General features: G+C 45.0%; 1 protein-coding gene across 4 annotated transcripts in view; it reads left to right on the forward strand.

Annotated features, from left to right (window-relative positions):
- Nucleotides 1–23,783, forward strand: part of LOC147011164 (forkhead box protein N4-like) — a 100,964-nt gene that overhangs the window by 8,550 nt on the left and 68,631 nt on the right. Inside the window, exons 1-2 of one of the 4 annotated variants that reach the window (XM_085859522.1) lie at nt 5,313–5,444; nt 5,557–5,730. The exons of 1 other annotated variant lie outside the window; for it this stretch is intronic. In XM_085859522.1, the coding sequence (XP_085715648.1) occupies nt 5,576–5,730 (155 nt within the window). In that variant the 5' untranslated portion in view covers nt 5,313–5,444; nt 5,557–5,575. Of the gene's footprint in view, nt 1–5,312; nt 5,445–5,556; nt 5,731–23,783 lie in introns of those variants that run through there. 2 more of the 4 variants (XM_085859525.1, XM_085859523.1) reach the window with 2 other exon arrangements.

Genomic DNA, 23,783 nt, shown 5'->3' on the forward strand with positions numbered 1-23,783 from the left:
CTGAGAAATGGTTGAGGACGTGTTCAACATCGGGTTGTTTTGCAACTAAAATGGCCGCCAGTCCGATCCAATATGTTTTTCGAGATCAGATCCAAAATCTTGGATCTGATCTCGAAACAAAAATGACGTGCATATGTTTCATCATCTGTGTGCCAAGTTTGAACAACATCGATAAATTTATGTCCAAGAAATGGTTGAGGACGTGTTCGATTTTGGATTTTTTTACAACTAAAATGGCTACCAGTCGGACATCTTTGATCAGATCACTAAATAAAGTGAGATGCAAGTGTATGCCACCGTGTACTGTGCTTTTGCCACGTTTCAACAAAATCGGACCATGCATCTCAGAGAAATGATTGGGGACGCGTTTAAGTAACAAAATGGCCCCCAGTCGGTCATCTTGGATGTGATCCCGAAAAAAAAATGGCGTGCACATGCAAGCCATCATACTTTATCCGAGCGGCAAGGTTGAACAACATTGGTAAATGCATTTCCGAGAAATAGTTGAGGACGTGTTCAACATCGGGTTTTCTCCAACTATAATGGCCGCCAGTCGGCCATCTTGGATCTGATGTCGGGGAGGGGGAAATGACGTGCATTTGTACATCATCAGGTGTTGTCTTCGTGCCAGGTATGGATAAAATCGGTCCAGACATGTTCGAGATATGGCTGCGGATGCACGCACGCACACTCACACGCACACGCGCACACTCACACACACACACACACACACTCACACTCACACGCACACACACACACTCACGCACACACACACGCACACTCACACACACTCATACACACACTCATACACACACACACTCACGCACACACACACTCATACACACACACTCACACACGCACACTCATATACACACACCCACTCACGAACACACTCATACACACACTCATACACACACACACTCACGCACTCACGCACACTCACACGCACACACTCATACACACACTCATACACACACACACACACTCACGCACACACTCACGCACACACTCATACACACACGCACACACTCACACGCACACTCATATGCACACTCACACGCACTCACAAGAATGGAGACCAAATCTCTAAACCCCCGTTTCGGACGAAGTCCAACAGAGGCGAATAACGGGTGTGGGGAAGAATGGGAGGTTGGGGGGGACGGAGGATGCACGGGGTGGACAAGACAGACACAAAAGCAAAATCTCAGGATGGAAAAACTGGAAACTTGGGAATAAGTCGGCTTGGGGAGGGTTAATGGGGAAAGAAAAGATGATGGTTTTGGATGGGGTCTGATACTTTGTTGGAAATGTGTAATGCAGGACCTTGATCAATGAAACTGCAACTAGAACGGGCACTCGTAGAGCGCATACCTTCGCCGCAGCCACTAGTTACCTTTGTATTAAGTTGTCCACAATGCATCTCAATACAAATATGCATTTCGTGACCCCCATGACCTTTGACCCACAACCGCTACCTAGGGTGACAATAGTACTATACGTTGTGTCATTTCAGAAGATGGGGAATTGAACACTGAACAATTTGGAGTTAATTTGATTTAAATCGGAAACATATTAACCGTTTTCATCATGAAAAAACGATGTTGACCTTTTTGTGACCTTGACCTTTGACCTTTGATCCGATCGCTCCCAACATCTAATGGATTTGTCCTTTCATGATGCCAAACAAATCCAAAACAATTAAAGCCTCTCTGCGTTTTTTTTTTTTTTTGCGTTAAGTTGTCCACAACGCTTTCCAATATAAATGTGAATTTGTGTGACCCCCTTGACCTTTGACCCCCAACCGCTGCCTTGGGTGACAAAAGTACTATACCATGTGTCATATTAGAGGATGGGGAATTTAACTTTGAACATTTTGGAGTTAATTTGCTGTAAATCAAAACAAAATTGACAATTTAATTGTGAAAAAACGATTTTGACCTTTTTGTGACCTTGACCTTAACCTTTGATCCGATCGCTCCCAAAACCTAATCGATTTGTCCTCTCGTGATGCCATACACATCCACAAAATTTCATGACAATCTGCGAAGTGGTTTTTGTGTAATGTTGTCCACAACGCTTCCCAATCAAAAACTCCATTTTGGTGACCCCCTTGACCTTTGACTTCCACAGACTAACTAGGGTTGCAAACACTATACCATACGCTATATCAGTGGATCGGGATTTGAATACTGAACATTTTGGACTTAATTTAATGTAAATCGGAACAAAATTGACACTTTAATCGCAAAAAAACAATTTTGACCTTTTTGTGACCTTGACCTTGACCTTTGATCCGATCGCTCCCAAAAGCTTCGCCTGGCGTCCTTGAGTAACTGCACATCATCTCTGAAAATTTCATGCAAATCGGTCCAGCAGTTTTTGCGCAATGTTGTCCGCACACATATTTACCAATAAATAAATACACAGGGGTCAATACAATACCTTCGTCAAACGAAGTTTGCGAAGGTAATAAAAATGAGTTACAAAGCGATCTAAAATATTGGGGATAAAGGGGTCATAATCATGATAGCCAAGGCCTGGGGGGGGTGGTGAAAAACAGCGACACAGTGGGTGGGGCGTGAAAAACAGCGACACAGTCGGGGGTGAAAAACAGCGACACAGTAGGGAGGGGGTGAAAAACAGCTACACAGTAGGGGGTGAAAAACAGCGACACAGTAGGGGGAGTTGAAAAACAGCGACACAGTGGGGGGGCGTGAAAAACAGCGACACAGTCGGGAGGGGGTGAAAAACAGCTACACAGTGGGGGGGGTGAAAAACAGCGACACAGTAGGGGGTTGAAAAACAGCTACAGAGTCGGGGGTGGAAAACAGCGACACAGTAGGGGGTGAAAAACAGCGACAAAGAAGGGGGTTGAAAAACAGCTACACAGTTGGGAGGGGGTGAAAAACAGCTACACAGTATGGGGGGTGAAAAACAGCGACACAGTAGGGGGTGAAAAACAGCGACACAGTAGGGGGTGAAAAACAGCGACACAGTATGGGGGTGAAAAACAGCGACACAGTAGGGGGGTGAAAAACAGCGACACAGTAGGGGGTGAAAAACAGCGACACAGAAAGGGAGGGGGGTGAAAAGCAGCTACACAGAAGGAGGGTGAAAAACAGCGACACAGTCGGGGGGTTGAAAAACAGCTACACAGTCGGGAGGGGGTGAAAAACAGCGACACAGTCGGGGGGTGGAATACTGCGACACAGAAGGGGGTGAAAAACAGCGACACAGAAGGGGGGTGAAAAACAGCGACACAGAAGGGGGTGAAAAACAGCGACACAGAAGGGGGTGAAAAACAGCGACACAGTTGGGGAGGTGAAAAACAGCGACACAGAAGGGGGGTGAAAAACAGCGACACAGAAGGGGGGTGAAAAACAGCGACACAGAAGGGGAGGTGAAAAACAGCGACACAGAAGGGGAGGTGAAAAGAGCGACAGAGAAGGGGGGTGAAAAACAGCGACACAGAAGGGGGTGAAAAACAGCGACACAGTTGGGGGGTGAAAAACAGCGACACAGTTGGGGAGGTGAAAAACAGCGACACAGAAGGGGGTGAAAAACAGCGACACAGAAGGGGGGTGATAAACAGCGACACAGTTGGGGGGTGAAAAACAACGACACAGTTGGGGAGGTGAAAAACAGCGACACAGTTGGGGGGAAACAGCGACACAGTCGGGAGGGGGTGAAAAACAGTGACACAGTGGGGGGGCGTGAAAAACAGCGACACAGTCGGGAGGGGTGAAAAACAGTTGTACAGTAGGGGGTGAAAAACAGCGACACAGTTGGGGGGTGAAAAACAGCGACACAGTCAGGAGGGGGTGAAAAACAGCGACACAGTGGGGCGGGCATGAAAAACAGCGACACAGTGGGGGGGGTTGAAAAACAGCGACACAGTAGGGGGTTGAAAAACAGCGACACAGTAGGGGGGTTGAAAAACAGCGACACAGTAGGGGGTTGAAAAACAGCGACACAGTCAGGAGGGGGTGAAAAACAGCGACACAGTGGGGCGGGCGTGAAAAACAGCGACACAGTGGGGGGGGTGAAAAACAGATACACAGTAGGGGGTGAAAAACAGCGACACAGTAGGGGGGTTGAAAAACAGCGACACAGTAGGGGGGGTTGAAAAACAGCTACACAGTCGGGGGGTGGAAAACAGCGACAAAGAAGTGGGGGTTGAAAAACAGCTACACAGTTGGGAGGGGGTGAAAAACAGCGACACAGTCGGGGGGTGGAAAACTGCGACACAGAAGGGGGTGAAAAACAGCGACACAGAAGGGGGTGAAAAACAGCGACACAGTCGGGGAGGGTGGAAAACTGCGACACAGAAGGGGGTGAAAAACAGCGACACAGAAGGGGGGTGAAAAACAGCGACACAGAAGGGGGTGAAAAACAGCGACACAGTTGGGGGGTGAAAAACAGCGACACAGTTGGGGAGGTGAAAAACAGCGACACAGAAGGGGGTGAAAAACAGCGACACAGAAGGGGGGAGTGAAAAACAGTTGTACAGTAGGGGGGGTGAAAAACAGTTGTACAGTAGGGGGGGTGAAAAACAGTTGTACAGTAGGGGGGGGGGGTGAAAAACAGTTACACGAGTCGTGCATAAATGAGTTTCCAATGACGTTTAATAACATTATTTCCGGTAGTTTTATAAAGATTGTTCATTCCGTAGTTTGGGTAAGTCGTTGGTAATTGAGATTAGATGGATTACCTGCGAGGTTTAGTTTTGTTGAGATGTACCTGGTTGTGGTAGGGTAGTTATATCTTGACTCCATATATTGTATGAAGCGGTCAGGTTTATTGATGGATGTCCTGTCCAACGCGCAGGTGTCCCTCTCTGATTGTCCTTGTTGTTTTTATTTCCCTATACCTGTACGGTCGGTATTACCTGTAAATGTTAAACTTTCATTGTAATGTCCCCACCCCCGACCTCCGGCCACAGTGCCATTGTTTGGTATTTGCGGATCATCCGTTTGCGATGTCCGTGTGTTGGTGTAAGTATGAAGGAGTATCCTCCTCCTCGCTGTGAGGACTCGAACTCGCCGAGTGGTATTTGGACCAAGATGACACCGATGATGACGCTCCGTGCCTCGTGGGTTCCTCCGCTCATTGGCTCCGCCCCCTTCGCTCACACTCTGAGGCGCGCACCGCTCATTGGCTCCGCCCCCTTCGCTCATTGGCTCCGCCCCCTTCGCTCACACTCTGAGGCGAGCACCGCTCATTGGCTCCGCCCCCTTCGCTCACTGGCTCCGCCCCTTCACTCACACTCTGAGGAGAGCACCGTACATTGGCTCCGCCCCCTTCGCGGACAGCCAATCGGATTCGTGGAGAGAGCGGGTGTTCGTGCCGATCGTGATTTAACAGCGGGATCGGCGGTTGGGGGAGAGCCAGAGACCGCCGGATGACACCGAGCGCTCCGAGCAGGTGTAGTTGAGGTGATATCGGTGGGTAAAAGTCGCGGTAATAAAAGATAAATATATAAAACGTATCAAGATAAAAGCTCGTTTGGGTTTTCATCCGGAATCCCATTTTTAAACGGTCCCGATCAACGCACAGGTGGAGGAGACCGCGCACCATGCTCGCCGAGTGGTTACCTGCATCACAGCCCGAGGGTTGGTTGTCGGGGCCGACGGAACCCAATCCCATGATGAAACAACACCTGCTGCAGCCCTTCGGTCCGTGTTCAGCACCTCCAGCTGCTTTCCAGATGCAGTACTGGGCTGAAGTCAGGTAGGATGAGCAACGTGCATTATTACCTTTACTATCTGCTACAGATAGGTACGTAATATATCGACCGGCGCCCGATTTGTGAATACCTGCGCCGGGTTACCTCAGGTGTAAACCGGGTGTTATCGAGAAAATCGAATCGATTATTCGATTGTTAAATCAGCGGCTGTAAACGTAGTAAATTCGATGAACCCTCTTGGAATGGGCTCGTCCCGGTGGTTCTCCGTGGGGACAGAGACCCCGGTGTGGGTTGAAAACTGCGGTCGGGGAACTTTGTAATGGAGTGGAGTCGCGTTCGCTCCAGGCCTTGTTAAACACGGATAAGTGTGTTCCAAGTTTCTAACACTTATCTCGTGTTCAAAACGCGAACTGTAACCTCGTCACTTTATTCTGGTCTTATACAAACAGGGAACTCCAACCTTGCCGTGTCCTCCTTACAGGGTACTCCGTCCTTACAGGGTACTCCAAACTTGCGGTGTCCTTACAGGGAACTCCAACCTTACAGGGTACTCCAAACTCGCGGTGTCCTTACAGGGAACTCCAACGTTGTGGTGTCCTCCTTACAGGGAACTCCGTCCTTACAGGGTACTCCGTCCTTACAGGGTACTCCAACCTTGCGGTGTCCTTGCAGGGTACTCCAACCTTACAAGGTACTCCAACGTTGCAGTGTCCTCCTTACAGGGTACTCCGACCTTACAGGGTACTCCGTCCTTGCGGTGTCCTTACAGGGTACTCCGTCCTTGCGGTGTCCTTACAGGGTACTCCAACCTTGCGGTGTCCTTGCAAGGTACTCCAACCTTACAGGGTACTCCAACCTTGCGGTGTCCTTGCAAGGTACTCCAACCTTACAGGGTACTCCAACCTTGCGGTGTCCTTACAGGGTACTCCAACGTTGCAGTGTCATACTTATAGGGTACTCCAACCTTGCCGTGTCCTTACAGGGTACTCCGTCCTTGCGGTGTCCTTACAGGGTACTCCAATCTTGCGGTGTACTCCGATCTTGCAGTGTCCTCCTTACAGGGTGCTCCGTCCTTACAGGGTACTCCAACGTTGTGGTGTCCTCCTTACAGGGTACCTGAAACGTGTCACTGCTTTAAGGATATAAACCGGTTTATGGTCCTGGAGTTCAGAGCCGAAGCAACGAGGCGATGGACAGCGCACAGTGAATAGGACGAGCAGAGGGTCGTGGCATATGGTCCGATTGTTGTGGAAATTTCACCACCTCGGTGATAAAACTCCATTTAATCACTACCAGAGACGCATTGTCATTGTCCAGATTACATGTTACCATGTTAGCTCAGGCTAAGGGGCTGGCAGGATGGACCACAGGTACGCACACTCGCCTCTTCGCTGTCTAGCCTGGGTTCGAATCCCGACCCAGCTATAAACCGTCATCGTGGTGTTTCACAGGCAGGGAGGTTCATCAATGTGCGTGCCGTCCCTCGGATGCATTTTAAACTGGCGTCCTGTCTGCCAACATTGGTCGTTGGATGTTAAAGATCCCACGGTGTCCTTTGTGGAGGAGGCAAGCTATCACCAGCATGAAGAAATTACAAATTCCTTCTCTAACAACTGAGTTGAATGTCAGACCTGGCTCGTCGGATCATCAAAGACTTGAGCCAAATACTCTCCCTGAACGTGGGGATAATTGTGGCCGTTAACGGAAGAAGAAAGCTGAGGCTAAGAAGGACCATGTCCGATGTGATAGGTTGTTTTGAACATGAGTGATTGCTTAAGTGAGTGCAAGATGAATGGGAACCGATCCCTGCGAATGTTTACAGGCCTTCCAGAAATATAAACATCTCGTATTGTTACCTGGGGCGTGCTCACGTTACAATACAAGGACAGGTGTGGTGCTTTTGGGCACTTGATCTGGAATGTATTATAAAAGAATATCCTTTTCCATCAGTGATAACCAGATATGATGATGATGATGATGATTAATTTTTTTTATCCTAAATAGTTTTCTGAAATAATTAGAGAAATATGTTCAACAACTAAGGGACAGGCTCTTGAGTGGCCGCGGGGACTCTAAATTATAAAATATAATTATCTTAAACCATTTTTATTTACGATCCGTCTGATATTATTTAATATATCTGCACGGTGCGATGACGGGAATGCTACAGAACGACCCCAGACTACAAAATCTAACTTAAATTAAAAAAAACCAAAAACTCAACAACAACAACACAGTACGGTACATGAAATAATTAATAAATAAAAAAATCTGAATTTTGGTTTTTTGCATTTGCTTATTGGCTGAGATCTTGCTCTGCTAATTTAATGTGAAGCAGATTGGAAGATATTCCAACCACCCCCCCCCCCCCTTCGGTGGCTGTTGATGCTTTCCACAGTCTAATGGTAACATGTCGAGCAATCGATGATAAAAGTACGTCTGTGCCGTACGAGCTAGTTAGCGTGACGAGGTTAATTTTGTATCAGTTATTTGGGTTCACAAGGTCTATACTGCACGAGGTAATAGTGGTGACAAGATTGATACTATACGAGTTAATAGTGAGAAGTCCATACATGCTTGGTGAAGTAGTTGTGGTGACAAATCGTCCATAGAGTATTAGTGAGTCATAATGCCGAGACATCTGGAGTACAACCTTGTTGTGGTGACTCGAGGTCGACAGGGTACGAGATAGTTTTTGGTAACAAGAGGTCCACAGTGTAAGAGCTTCTTGGAGTCACAAGACCTCCATAGGTTACAATTGCAAGCTAGTTGTGGTGACAGGTGGTATATAGGGTATTAGGCGAGTCATGGTGACCACACTGTGCAGCCTAGTTGTGGTGACAGGTGCATTGGGCATGAGCGAGTCATGGTGACCACACTGTACAGCTTCGTTGTGGTGACTTATGTTGTAAATTGATATATAATTTCAGAAATAAAAAAAAAAAAGATTTCATTATCATTGTTAAATGAATTAATTATTCTTTTAATTCAAGAAGCGTGCCGGACAGCGGGACAGGTTAGTCGACGGATTGCTGCCCAACCTAATCTTGTATTCCGAACCTCGGAAAATGCAGTTTCTCCACTTTCCGAGCGAGAAAATGCCTGGTATTTGCTTGCACATCATTCTCGACTCGCAGAAAGCCATTATGCTTCAAACTTGAATCGCATTCTTGTAAACAATTTCAAAATTTGTTGGAACACCTGTACGAACGGAAAAAAAACTGGATCGGTGGAACACTCTTTCGCGCAGTTGCCTTTGTGCGGCGTGACGGTAAATATGTGATGTTCAACTGGGTAGGTTGCCATGAAACACCGATCGTGCAAATATGGAAGATCATTTATCATCGATTTTTCTTTAAAACTGTTGAATGACTATAAATGTCATCAAAGAAGCTTGATGTCATTTTGACAGCACTGTACTCTCTCTCTCTCTCTTTCTCTCTCTGAGCCTCGGGTACAATACAATGTGGCGTATCACGTGTTGCTCTGCAAATACGCGAAGCATAGTTGTAATTGACCGGCACGGAACACGCAGCCTCCCTTACCCTCCCTCTCTGAGACAATGCATATTGTGTTACTTACACACTTTGATAAATGCACTATTGTTAGACCCCATGTTGCACATTAAGCCACACATCACGGCATGCTTGGTGATCCTTTTAAAGGTGTCCCAAGTTGCTCTTTCCTCATCCTTTATCAAACGATGAAACCATCATGACGCGTTATGGTTCGTCTTACCCCAGTAGTTCTGCAGTCTTCTCCAAACTCGAATTCTGGTGGTTATTTGGATTTTGGACCGAGTGTCTCGCTTGACACCGGAGTATCTCGTGGGATAGAAAACATTTGGGGGCCATAATTGTAGAAATATTTTGTGAGCGAAAACGGAAGAATTTTGACCCCTCTTCCCGTCACTGTCCCACCTCTTGGGTTAGCTAGGTAGGCTGGGTACATGGCCCATTCTTTCCCTCTGCTCGATGCTGATGCAATGCATTGGTTGATGACGATTGCTCAAAAGTATCTCGCGGTCTCCTTTACCTCATCATGCTTGGGTTCGATTTCTGACCCGACTATAAACTGTCGACCTGGTGCTTTTAAGGCAAGACGTCGCATCAATGAGTACATTGTACTTTGGGGAAAATATTGAGCTGGCTGTCCTGTTTACCACCGTTTGCTGGTGGATGCAAAAGATCCCATGATGTCTTTCGCAAATCTACAGGGGTACTACATCACTGACATAGCGATGCCTCAGTGACTCTATTCCTCTCTTTCATGATCTATCTCTCTAAGGAGAAGTGAATTCTTGCATAAAGTTGTCTGTAAGGCTCACTTAGTTGTGCCTGGATGGGTTTGAGGGTTATGGAGTAGCGGCTGAAACCCGGATCCTATCCACATTCCTCCTGATGACTCCATCTTTGCTCTTTACTTATTTGGGTTCCTTCTGATGACTGTACTGCAGTACTTGGTCTTCTGTTTGATGATGATGTAACCAGCAGGCTGAATTCATTACTGATTTTTTTTTTATTTTTTATTTTTTATTTTTTTAGTCAAATGTGCCTTTGCCAGAAGAAGAAGAAAAAGAACCACAATTTTTTTTCTCCCATTCTTTCTTCATTCCTTTCAATCCAAACACGTCCCACACCCCAGTCTCTTTTTGCTATCCAATCTTACCCCTTTCCCTTCCATTCCTCATTTATAAACCCCCTGTCTCACCCCCCCCCCACCATCACGTTCTTCATGATTTTAATCCTGCTCATGTGCACAGTATGCCATAAATAGATTCCCTCTTTATTAACAGGTGTGACCAGGTCAGGATCCTGTGCACTCTGAAGAACAGCATACTCCTTAACTCGAAGTTTATCATGCAAACAAACATTTTTGGAGAAGAGCAACCAGGTCATCTTCAGACTTCAGACCAACCAGGTCACAAAATGACCAACTGGGTCATTTTCAGACCTTGCGATTTGATATTGATTTTAAATGGGAAAAATACAAGTCTGAAGACGGCGATGGTTCACGAGTGGTATTTAACGATTTAGATTGTTTCAGAAGTTAAGGATGAGACTGTGATAATTTTTGACCAAGTGTTAAAAATGATCAACATGATGTGGTACGAGTGACAGGTTATTAGCTGCAAAATGTCGAAAACCCGGTTTCGTTCAACTTTCAAAATTTGACCTTTGCATAACCTTTAAAGGTCACAAAACAATGTTGTGGACATTAAAATAAGGAAACAGGATACGTGCTATAGCTTAATGGAGTTAGTTCGTCGAAGAAGGTCAAAAACCCGGTTCGAAAGTGTTTGGGCGGTCGAATGATTTTTATGTCAAAATTCGAAATTTTCGAAGTTCATGACCTTGTGACCTTGACCTTGGGACTAAAATGAAAAATCGAGCTCCGTGGGGCTATGCAGGTGCCATTGGGCCAACCAAATACTGAAACCCCTGCCTGATTCGACAAATCCCTTGGAGAAGATGGATTTTTATATCAAAATCGCAATTTTCTAAGTTCGTGACCTTGTGACCTTGACCTTGGGACTAAAATGAAAAATCTAGCTCCGTGGGGCTATGCAGGTGCCATTGGGCTAATAAAATACCGAAACCCCTGCCAGATTCGACAACCCCCTCTGAGAAGATGGATTTTTAGGTCAAAATCGCAATTTTCTAAGTTCATGACCTGGTGACCTTGACCTTGGGACTAAAAATGAAAAATCGAGCTCCATGGGGTTATGCAGGTGCCATTGGGCCAACCAAATACTGAAACCCCTGACTGATTCGACAAATCCCTTGGAGAAGATGCAAATAGAAACCGGCTACCCCCTAAAAACATGTTTTTTGGGCGTGCCTCCGCCCATCATGGGCGCACCACGCCCATTCTCAGGAAAACACAACTAGATCATGATATAAACCGCCCACCAAAATTTTGAGGATCGGATCAAAACCCACGGAGCTATGCTCGGGACAGGCAGACAGACAGACAGACACCAATAACGAATATAGTGGTCACTTATATTTTTCGTGAAAATATTTTTTTGTGAACCAATTCTTTTGTTGTTGTTGTTGTTCTTTTCTTGACAACAGTTATGTATAAACTACTTGTATTCACGACGTGTTAATCAAACGTACATTTAATTGGCTTCCACGAGCCTCCAGACCTATTTCAAAAGGACAGTCATTATAAACCAGAATAATATGATGTAAAAGTTTTGAAGGGTGATGATGTTTGTCATTGGGTAACGTATGAGCAACTTTTCGTGATCTGAAAATTATTTGTCCAAAATGTAATAGGATTTCGAGTGGGAATGAATAAAGGGCTTTCATCGAGCATCTGAATGAAAGTGCCATGGTTTATGGCTGTGTACTTTGTATTGTTCTTTATTTTTGTATATATATATATATATATATATATATATATATATATATATATATATATATATATATATATATATATATATATATATATTTTTTGTATATATATATATATATATATATACAAAAATAAAGAACAATACAAAGTACACAGCCATAAACCATGGCACTTTCATTCAGATGCTCGATGAAAGCCCTTTATTGAAAGCCTGGTGTTGGCGCAGTGGTAAGGGCAGTGGCTTGGGACCCAAGAGGTCCTGAGTTCAAGCCCCGTTGGGACACTGAATTAATATATGTATGTATATGTATATATGTATATATGTATATATATATATATATATATATATGTATATATATATATGTATCTATATATATATATAAACCAAGTCGAAAACACCAGGGGGTTGACTCAGCCTGCCATCCTTCCGAGGTCGGCGAAATGAGCACCAGTTGTACTGGGCCCGGTGTATGCCCCGGTTAGAATAGGTGTACCATATCCCTGTGTCGTAAGAGGCGACCAGGGTTGCGTCAGGAAGGGCATCCGGCGTAAAAACCTATGCCAAATCATTATGCGGACAACAAAACGAATTTCCATACCGGATCGGTCGAGGCCCGGGTTACCAACGACCGCCACCGGTACCGGTGGTCAGCAGGGTACCAGTGGAAATTGTGCTACTGCTGGGCGAAGGAGGAGAAGGAGACGGGGAAGGCGGGTCCGGAGGCAGTGGGAGAGGGGGAAGGGTAGAAGTGTGGAGGTGAGAGTTGGAACTCTGAATGTTGGGACGATGACTGGCAAAGGGCGAGAGTTGGCTGATATGATGGAGAGAAGAAAGGTGGACATACTGTGTGTACAAGAGACCAAGTGGATGGGGAGTAAGGCGAGGAGCATTGGAGGTGGTTTCAAACTGTTCTACCATGGTGTGGATGGGAGGAGAAATGGTGTCGGGATAATCCTGAAGGAAGATCATGTCAAGAGGGTATTGGAGGTGAGGAGGGTGTCTGACCGAGTGATGAGTGTGAAGTTGGAAATTGAAGGGGTGATGATGAATGTCATCAGTGCATATGCCCCACATATGGGGTGTGAGATGGAATATAAAGAAGATTTCTGGAGTGAGTTAGATGAAGTGGTGGGAGAGGTATCCAAGGATGAAAAGAGTGGTGATTGGAGCAGATTTCAATGGACATGTTGGGGAAGGGAATAAAGAGGATGAGGAGGTGATGGGGAGGTACGGTCTCAACAAGAGAAATGTGGAAGGGCAAATGGTGGTAGAGTTTGCAAAAAGAATGGAAATGGCAGTGGTAAACACGTATTTCAAGAAGAAGGAGGAACACAGGGTGACATACAAGAGTGGAGGAAAGTGCACACAGGTGGATTACATCTTAAGTAGGAGATGCAACCTGAAAGAGATTAGTGACTGTAAGGTTGTGGCAGGGGAGAGTGTAGCTCGACAGCATCGATTGGTGGTCTGTAGGATGACTTTAGAGGTGAGGTTGAGGAAGAGAGTGAGGGCTGAACCAAGGACCAGATGGTGGAAGCTGAAGGAGGAAGACTGTTGCGTGAAATTTAGGGAGGAGGTGAGACAGGCGTTGGATGGTGGTAAAGATGGGTGGGATGATTGGGCAACGACAGCAGAAGTTGTGAGGGAGATAGCTAGGAAGGTACTTGGTGTGACATCTGGACAGAGGAAGGAAGATAAGGAGACTTGGTGGTGGAATGAGGAAGTACGGGAAAGTATAAGGAAGAAGGGGTTGGCGAAAAAGAAGTGGGATAGTCAGAGAGATGAAGAAAGTCGGCAGGAGTACAAGGAGTGGCGTCGAAAAGCAAAAAGAGAGGTGGCTAAGGCCAAGGAAAAGGCATATGACGAGCTGTATGAGAAGTTGGATACAAAAGAAGGGGAAAAGGATTTGTACCGATTGGCAAGACAGAGGGACCGAGCTGGGAAGGATGTGCTGCAGGTTCGGGTGATAAAGGACGCAAATGGGAATGTGCTGACGAGCGAGGAGAGTGTGTTGAGAAGGTGGATGGAGTACTTTGAGGAGCTGATGAATGAAGAAAATGAGAGAGAGAGAAGGTTGGAAGAGGTGGAGATAGTGAATCTGGAAGTGGGGTGGATCAGTAAGGATGAAGTGAGGACTGCTATGAAGAAGATGAAAAGTGGAAAGGCGGTTGGCCCAGATGGAATACCAGTGGAGGCATGGAAGTGCTTAGAGAGATGGCAGTGGGGTTGTTAACCAGATTGTTTAATAAAGTCTTGGAAAGTGAGAGGATGCCGGAGAGAGTGGAGATTAAGTGTACTGATTCCGATTTTCAAGAATAAGGGTGATGTGCAGAGCTGTGGAAATTACAGAGGGATAAAGTGTTGTTAAGCCACACCATGAAGTTGTGGGAAAGAGTAGTGGAAGCTCGGTTGAGAGGAGAGGTGACGATCTGTGAGCAGCAATATGGGTTTATGCCAGGAAAGAGCACCACTGATGCGATGTTTGCTTTTGAGAATGTTGATGGAGAAGTATAGGGAAGGCCAGAAAGAGTTACATTGTGTGTTTGTGGATTTAGAGAAAGCTTATGATAGGGTGCCAAGAGAGGAGTTGTGGCATTGTATGAGGAAGTCGGGAGTGGTGGAGAAGTATGTGAGGATCGTGCAGGATATGTATGAGGACAGTGTGACAGCGGTGAGGTGTGCGGTAGGAATGACGGACCGGTTTAAGGTTAAAGTGGGATTGCACCAAGGATCGACTCTGAGCCCTTTCCTGTTTGCAATGGTGATGGACAGGTTGACGGACGAGATCAAACTGGAGTCTCCATGGACCATGATGTTCGCGGATGACATCATGATCTGTAGGGAGAGTAGGGAGCAGGCTGAATCGAGCCTTGAGAGGTGGAGGTACGCACTGGAGAGAAGGGGAATGTTAGTCAGTAGGAGAAAGACGGAGTACATGTGCGTAAATGGAGAGGGAGGGTGATGGTATGGTGCGGTTGCAAGGAGTTGAGGTGGGGAAGGTGGATTGGTTTAAATACTTGGGATCAACTGTCCAAAGTAACGGAGAGTGTGGGAGAGAAGTGAAAAAGAGAGTGCAGGCAGGATGGAGTGGGTGGAGAAGAGTTGCAGGAGTGATTTGTGACAGAAGGGTAGCTGCAAGAGTGAAGGGGAAAGTATACAAGACGGTAGTGAGACCAGCTATGTTGTATGGTTTGGAGGCGGTGGCGCTAACAAAAAGACAGGAAGCAGAGCTGGAGGTGGCAGAGTTAAAGATGCTGCGATTCTCGTTGGGAGTGACGAGGATGGATAGGATAAGAAATGAGTGTATTAGAGGGACAGCGCAGGTAGGACGGTTTGGAGACAAAGTGAGAGAGGCGAGATTGCGATGGTTTGGACATGTGCACAGGAGGGAAACGGAGTATATCGGGAGAAGGATGTTGAAGATGGAGCCGCCAGGCAGGAGGAGAAGAGGAAGGCCAAAGAAGAGGTTCATGGATGCGATGAGGGCGGACATGCGGGTGGTTGGAGTGTCAATGGAAGATGTGGAGGATAGAGCAAAATGGAGACAGTTGGTCCGCTGTGGCGACCCCTAGCGGGAGAAAGCCGAAAGAGGAAGAAGAAGAAGATATATATATATATATATATATATATATATATATATATATATATATATATATATATACTTGTATACAGTGCCTTCAGAAAGTATTGATACCCCTTGACTTTTGTCACATTTTGGTGTTACAGCCTGAATATAAAATAATTAAATTAAAAAAATTTAATCACTGATATGCAAAACATACCCCATAATGACAAAGTGAAAACATGTTTTTAGAAATGTTTACAAATCTATTGAAAATGAAATGCAGAAATATCTAATTTACATAAATATTTAGCCCCCCAGTCAACACTTTGTAGAAGCGCCTTTGGTAGAGATTACAACTTCGAGTCTTCTTGGGTATGTCTGTATCAGCTTTGTACATCTGGATTTGGGGATTTTCTCCCATTCTTCTTTGCAGATTTGCTCATGCTCTGTCAAGTTGGATGGGGAGCGTCGGTGAACAGCAACATTTCAAGTCTTTCCACAGATTCTCAGTGGGATTCAAGTCTGGGCTTTGGCTGGGCCACTCAAGGACTTTCATGTTCTTATTCTGAAGCCATTCCAGTGTTGCTTTCGCTGTATGCTTGGGGTCATTGTCCAGTTTGAACGTAAATCTTCACTGCAGTCAAAGGTCTTTTGCACTCTGAAGCAGGTTCTCCTCAAGGATTTGCTTGTGTTTTCATTCCATTAATTGTTCCCTCTATCCTTACAAGTCTCCCAGTCCCTGCTGCCGAAAAGCATCCCCATAGCATGATGCTGCCACCACCATGCTTCACGGTAGAGATGGTGTTAGATGGGTGATGAGCTGTGCTCGGTTTCTGCCAGACGTAGTGCTTTTCATTCAGGCCAAAGAGTTCAATTTTTGTCTCATCAGACCACAGAATCTTTTTCCTCATGTTCTCAGAGTCTTTCACGTGCCTTTTTGCAAAACTCCAGGTGTGCTGTCGTATGCCTTTATCTCAGGAGTGGCTTCCGTCTGGCCACTCTACCATAAAGCCTACATTTGTGAAGTGCTGCAGAGACTGTTGTCCTTCTGGCGGGTTCTTCCATCTCAGCCAAGGAACTCTGTCATTCCGTCAGAGTGGTCATTGGGTTCTTGGTCACCTCCCTGACCAAGTTCCTTCTTGCCTGGTTGCTCAGTTTGATCGGATGGCCAGCTTTAGGAAGAGTCTGGGGAGTTCCATATTCTTTCCATTTCCTAATGATGGGGCTCACTGTGCTTATGGGAACTTTCAACACTCTAGAAATTATTATATACCCTTCCCCAGATGTAGGCCTCCTCACAATTCTATCTTGGAGTTCTATGGACAGTTCCTTGGACTTCATGGTGGAGTTTCTGCTCTGACATGCACTGTCAATGTGGGACCTCATTTCGAAAGGTGTGTTTCGTTCTATATCATGTCCAATCGATTGAATTGGCCATAGGTAGACTCCAATCAAGTCATCGAGACATCTCGAGGATTATCAAAGGAAATTGGATGCACCTGAGCTCAATTTGGAGTGTCATAGCAAAGGGGTTGAATACTTATTTATACAAGACATTTCAGGTTTTCACTTTTAATTAATTTGTAAAAAAAAAAATTCTAAAAACATGTTTGCACTTTGTCATAATGGGGTATTTTGTGTGGATCGGTGCCAATTTTTTTAAATTTAATCCATTTTAAATTCAGGCAGTAAACTAACAAAATGTGACAAAAGTCGAGATACGTGAGTACTCTCTCAAGGCACTGTATCTAACCCAGTCATGTGTGCGCACACGTATTTGCGTGATATATATATATATATATATATATATATATATATATATATATATATATATATATATATATATATATATATATATATATATATATATATATATATACAGTTAAATGGGCTCTGCCTATTTGGCTTGAGCTTAGCAGAGCTGCAGCCCCCTATTTCCCAATCGGATTGTACTGTAGCCAATACCAGGAAGATAATTCAATTCTCAAATTTTATAGACCAATCCACCATGGAGAGGGAACGTCCATGGACACTTGTTTTGGGCTTGTTGGTCCTCATCAATGTGGAGCAGAAGCTCCTTGCTGGAGTGAACTGATCAAATCCTACAAGACTAAGTTGAGATCAGACCCCATTACTGTGGTAATGGGTTCTCCACCTAATTCCTACATCATGTCTACACCTCTCGTGGCAGACATATTAACTGTGATAGATATCACATTCCCCTGAAGAGCTGTAGAACCTGGGTTTGAACTTTGACCCAGCTAAACAGTTTCATCCTGTTGTTTCACAGGCACGGTGAGGCATTAATTTGTGCGCTATCCATTGGATGGATGTCAAAATGGAGGACCTGTCAGCTAGCACTGGTCATTCTTGGACATTGATGAACAAATGACGTCTCTCATAAAGAGCAGGCAGGTTATTGCGACACCTTGGCTGAATTTTAGACTTCTGCCCCTTCCTGAGGATAAGAGAATTGGTCACTCAATGTTTGTATTCAGCTTTATCGAACAATGAATATAATTGTTGAACCCTATTGGTCTACGAGACAACATGGCTGTGTGTGTATCTATTATTGCATCGATAGGCTGCCAATACTGACCTGCCATGCTGAAGCTAATCGCTTCACGAATGGTCAAGATAAATGGGGTTTGGGGAGGGGGGGGGGTGGGTCATGCTTGAATGGTTATTGTGGTTTTCCCCCAGTCCCCCATCTGGAAATGCTAATCCAACTGGTTGCTTCAAGCAAACATCACCAATTTTACATACCCCAGGCATTTACGAAAAACAAATGATTTCATGTCAGGGCACTCCATGATGCATGTTCTTCTCCACAATTCTCCCACATATAGAGATGCCCCTCTCTTTTCCCTGCCCATGTAACCCACCTATTCAGTGGCTCTGCACTGGCTCAACTGCCTCCAGGATGTCCCTGTTCCAAGGGAGCTCCTCATTTAGCAGGTGCTCATCGTAACTCCTCCAAGTATTTCTAATCTCCCCATGGTCATCAAACGGTACATTTCCCATATCATCCTTCACACATGTTCTCCTATGAGATCCTTATCTTGACCAATCATTTGCTTTGCTATCCTACATATCTCCCCTCTACCATCTGCATTATTTATCACATCTGAAAGTGAATCCTGTACTATTTTTTTTTTTCTTTCTTGAATCGCCATATCCACCTCATTATTCCATCGCCTCATGTCTTTTCAGTAGCACACAGCAGCCCATCTTTTAAAGAGTCCCAACAACTCTCTACATCCTCTCCTACTATAGAGTTTCTAGAAGTTCCCTGTAGAAATGTTCCTTTACATTCTGACCTCTTAGTTTCCATATTCTTCTCCTTGGGACATCAGGTTTCCTCTTTTTCCCTATTCCAACTTCACTTTACATCACACACTAGCAGCCTTATGTTGTTAGACACATTCTACTCCACCCATTGTTTTGACATCTTAACCAACTTCCTATCTCATCTCCTAATTGGAAAGTAGTCTATCTGGCTCTATACCTCCTGACTCACAAGTGATCAGTCTGCTCGGCCTCTTCTTAAACATAGTGTTGCAGACGACCACATCCAAAGTGTCCCCAAACTCAAGTATTCTTACATCTTCAGTGTTTCTACCTCCGAAACCTGAGCACACCCTCGTATCCTTCTGTCAATGCTCCAACATGTCCATTCAAATCCCCTCCGATCACAACAACTTCTCTCTCGTTAATCCCGGAAACAACATGCACAAGTCTGTCCCAACACTCATCCTTCTCCTCCTCACTTAATCCTATCTGTGAGGTGTATGTTGATAATACTCTTAATATACGCTTATCAAACAACGGCTTTAGGACTATAACTCTTGCATTTACCCTCTGAACCATGTGTTAGGTTGAGATGGTTTGAACATGTGGAAAGGATAGGGGTGGGCAGCTGTGTGAAGAGGTGTATAAATGTGAATGGAAGGAGAGCTCGAGGCCATCCAAGGAAAACGTGGGACATGTTGCTGAGAGACGATCTTGGAGATAAAGGCTTCACAAGAGGGTCAGCAAGGGATTGTGCAGCCTGGAAAGCAGCAATTAGGTGAACCATGGCTTACACATGCAAGCATGGAAATAGTCGTAAAACGACGATGATGATGATGATGATGATGATGATGACCTGTTGCGAGGAACGCTGGCTGGTTTGTTGACCAGGTCACCGCCACGTGCCATTCTGGTGATGCAGATAAATCCAAGGCTATGTTCGTAGATGTGTTCAAGCTCCTTGGAAACAGCACCTATGGCAAGATGATTGAGGCCCTTGAGCTGCAAACCAGGACCAACTATACCAAGGATGAAAAATCTGTTGACCTTGCTGTATGCAGCATGTGGTTCGAGGACCTTGAAGAGATTGGGACTGCATATGAGATCCAGAGCCACAAACCCTATATCAGCATTCGAAGAGCATACCAGGTTGGTATTGCTATTTACAAGGTGGCCAAGCTGAGCATCCTGGAGTTCTACAATGACTACATTGATCGCAAGAACTTTGAACTCATCCAGATGGACACTGACAGTCTCTACCTTGGGTTGTCCGCCCGACGTTGTGTAGCCGCAGCTTCGACAGCAGTTTATCCAAGACCACAATAAATGGCTTGCATGGAACAAGTGGAGTGAACGCATGTCAGGGATCTTCGAACTGGAATTTGTCAGTGAGCGCGCTATCGCCAAATGTTCCAAGTGCTACTACGTGGCCAGTGATACTAAGAATAAACACCCAGCAAAGGGTATGTCGCAAAGACACAACACTCTATTTTGTCAGTGCTATAAAGCAGCCATGGATGGAAGCATAGATCAGGCCAAAAACAGAGGCTTCCTTCCAGGCAAGGCTGGGTTTATCAGCAAAATATGACAAACGGCGGGTTCTACCCAATGGAATTCATACAGAACCGCTTGAAGTCGGAGCACCCCCTACCAAACATGCACACACGCAGTTGGCTGTTCCAGCCTAGATATGCAAGCAAGTGGAATATACCCTAAACGATGTGTCCATGTGAAACTGCAGAAAACACGGAACAGTCGAGTGTTTGTGTCGTGCTTGTGTGTTTTGCTTTTGTGTCGCATCATTTGTGTGCGTGATTTGTGTCACACAGCAACATGCTTGTACTTCTCTCCTACATACCAAAACTTCAGAGTGTTATGGGCTGGGATGGGGGTGAACGGATGCTCTCAGAGGTGGTGGTATGTTTTTGACTTGTATACTACTATGATAAGAGCAGCCTGAGAGACCAGCAGGCTGTAGGCAGATAGCAGAGAAAGCAAAGCCCAAGCTAGGGTAGATCGACCAGCTTGTCTACAGGATATTTTGTCCAACTAAATTGGTACAGGAGTGCCTTGCCGTTCATGGGTTTCCCCTTTTCGGATTTGCTCGATTGCGATGAATTTATCGAGTTAAGATTTGTGGATTGTGGTCAATGCGCTCAAACAATCGTGGGTTGGCGAACTATTTTCCACTTTTGTTCACCTAATTAACATAGGCAGTCAATACAATGGCCCCCTCATGCCCCCCCCTCCCCGCAACATAATCATCACCATCAACTCGTCTTTATCGTCACCATCGCATTATTGGATCAAGCTTATCATTATTATTAGAGTTGATGTTCATGATCTTAATAACTCAAAATAAACTTTATTTTATGTTCTTAACTCTTTTATTCATGAAAATTAATATCACAAAAAATGCACAAACATGTTAATTAAGTAATTAAGGGTGCAGTTTTGACAATTTTTTTTTTTTTTTAAGTTGAAGTCCCTAATCCCATTTTCCCAATTACTCCTGAAGTTTGCGCATCGTGGATTTGCGGTTCACGTGGATTTTCAAGAACGTAACCTCCACAAATGGCAAGGACCTGTATATACTTGGACACCGCCATGGGTATCGTGTTCTATGATCTCGAGTTGCCACAGCTTCTTGGCTTCTTGATGGTTTACTGAAGTCAAAAAGAACCTGATCTTGATCAGGTGACCCAACTTGTGACTCAGTCTGCCGTTGCTTTCCAGAACATGGTTCATTGTTGTGTCATTTATATGGCATTGATAAGGTACCATGCATGATACTGGACAGTTCATGGAAATACTTTGTTCAGGTCCTCCAAGGAGTACAAGCACTCGTAAATATCATTATTTTTTTCATCCTTGTCAGAAGGAACTAGTTTCAACAGCACATTCTCTCCACAATGACCTGTAAATTGCAATCTATCAAAGTTTGACTCGCACAGTTCAGAACAGGCTACGTTGTTGTTGTGGTGGTATGAGGTTCATAAGACCAGGCATCAATAACAGCACATGCAATGTTCAACCTAAGGTCACAACATCAACTGGAAGATGAACCGTTGGCACCAGGTTTTGTTCACCGATGAGTTTAGATTCTGCCTCGACTTCAATTATGGACGTACTAAAGTCTTGCGTTGAGGTTAGCGGTAAGAGGAAGGGGGGGGGTGTCGATTTCCTAATCATGTCATTTGTTCGCATGATCAGTTTGGTGGAGGAAACCTGATGTAATGGATGATTGGTATTCAAGCTCACCAAAGAACTGATCTCATCATTTGGAGGGATTCTATAGCTCAGGTCAGATGCAGGAATGACATTGCTACTCCTATCATCCCTCTGGCCTAACAACAAGCACCCAACTTCGTCTTTGTGGATCACTATGCCTGTCCACACTGTGCATATGTTGTCAACATGGCACTTCAGGATTACAATATTACGAGCATGGACTGGCCTATATGATCAACAGACTTAAATCTGATTGAACATGCTTGGAAAATCCTTGTGGGTTGCCAAGTTTGCCCACAGTCATTCGATTAACTAAAAATGATCTTGATAAAGGAGGAAAAATAAAAAATAAAAAACACTCCACATCCCACAATAAGACCTGTGGGTCGTCTGATTTGGTTGATGACAAAACATGTCTAAGCTTGTATTTGGGTCAATTGTGGTCACATGTTATTAAAGTCATGTCTGTGATCCTTTGTACACTGACGTCGTTGCCAATTAGCATTGCTTGTTTTCGACAGGCATGTTTTCCCAAAACTCGTTTGTTTATGGAATCCATAAAACAATGTGCTGGTTCTCCTCCTTCAGAATCGAAATACATTTGAACGTACTGTACCATAATAACACCACAAGCTTCAAATCGTTTGTTGACTTTGGGGGATACTGTATATGGCAATGACTGTAATGGGACAGGATTTGTCTTGTCCTTACTATACGCAGTTATGGGGTAGGTATACATCCAATTTCCAACGTACAGCAACACCGTGATGTTACCATCATCATGTGCTATACTGATACCCCTAGAGGGGGTACACAATGTGAAACATGCCTCAAGGACAAGGGTTCAATATGCCACAATCAAAGAAAATAGCATAGCTGCAGCCATGTTTCGGCCTTGTTTGAGCTCATCAGTAAAGTATAATGCTTAAAATCGTCTGCTGTAGCCTAAACATCCTTTCAAACTTGTTGGTAGTAAACCCCATAACTGAAAAGTAAGGCAACAAACTGTGTCCAATTTCAGCTATTGCTGCACAATTTGTGAACAGCAGACACCTGTGATATGACGCAGAACAAGCGACACCGTCTAACATATGACGCCAAACCTTTTTTTTTTTTCTCCAACCCCAAAACTGTGTCCTCTTGGCTGTGCTAATAATAAGGCAAATTATAATGCGCTTGTTTGGAAAATGATGCTTGTTGTTCACAAATCGTGCAACAATGGCTGTAATGGGACATGATTTGTTGACCGTATGGGCCATATACATATATATATATACACACACACACACACACACACACACACACACACACACACACACACACACACACACACACACACACACACACACACACACACACACACACACACACACACACACACACACACACACACACACACACACACACACACACACACACACACACACACACACACACACACACACACACACACACACACACACACACACACACACACACACACACACACACACACACACACACACACACACACACACATCACCCCCACCCCACACAGCAACCGAACCAGTTTCATCACTTATTGGCAAGTCAACTATTGCTGATTCACCAACAAGTGATGAAACTGGTCCAGTGACTGAGGGGGTAGGTGGGGGGGGGGGGATGTA

This window comes from Eptatretus burgeri, chromosome 16 (genome assembly GCF_056783735.1).
Source record: "Eptatretus burgeri isolate ZD-2024b chromosome 16, Ebu_testis_v1, whole genome shotgun sequence".
Classification (NCBI taxonomy): domain Eukaryota; kingdom Metazoa; phylum Chordata; class Myxini; order Myxiniformes; family Myxinidae; genus Eptatretus; species Eptatretus burgeri.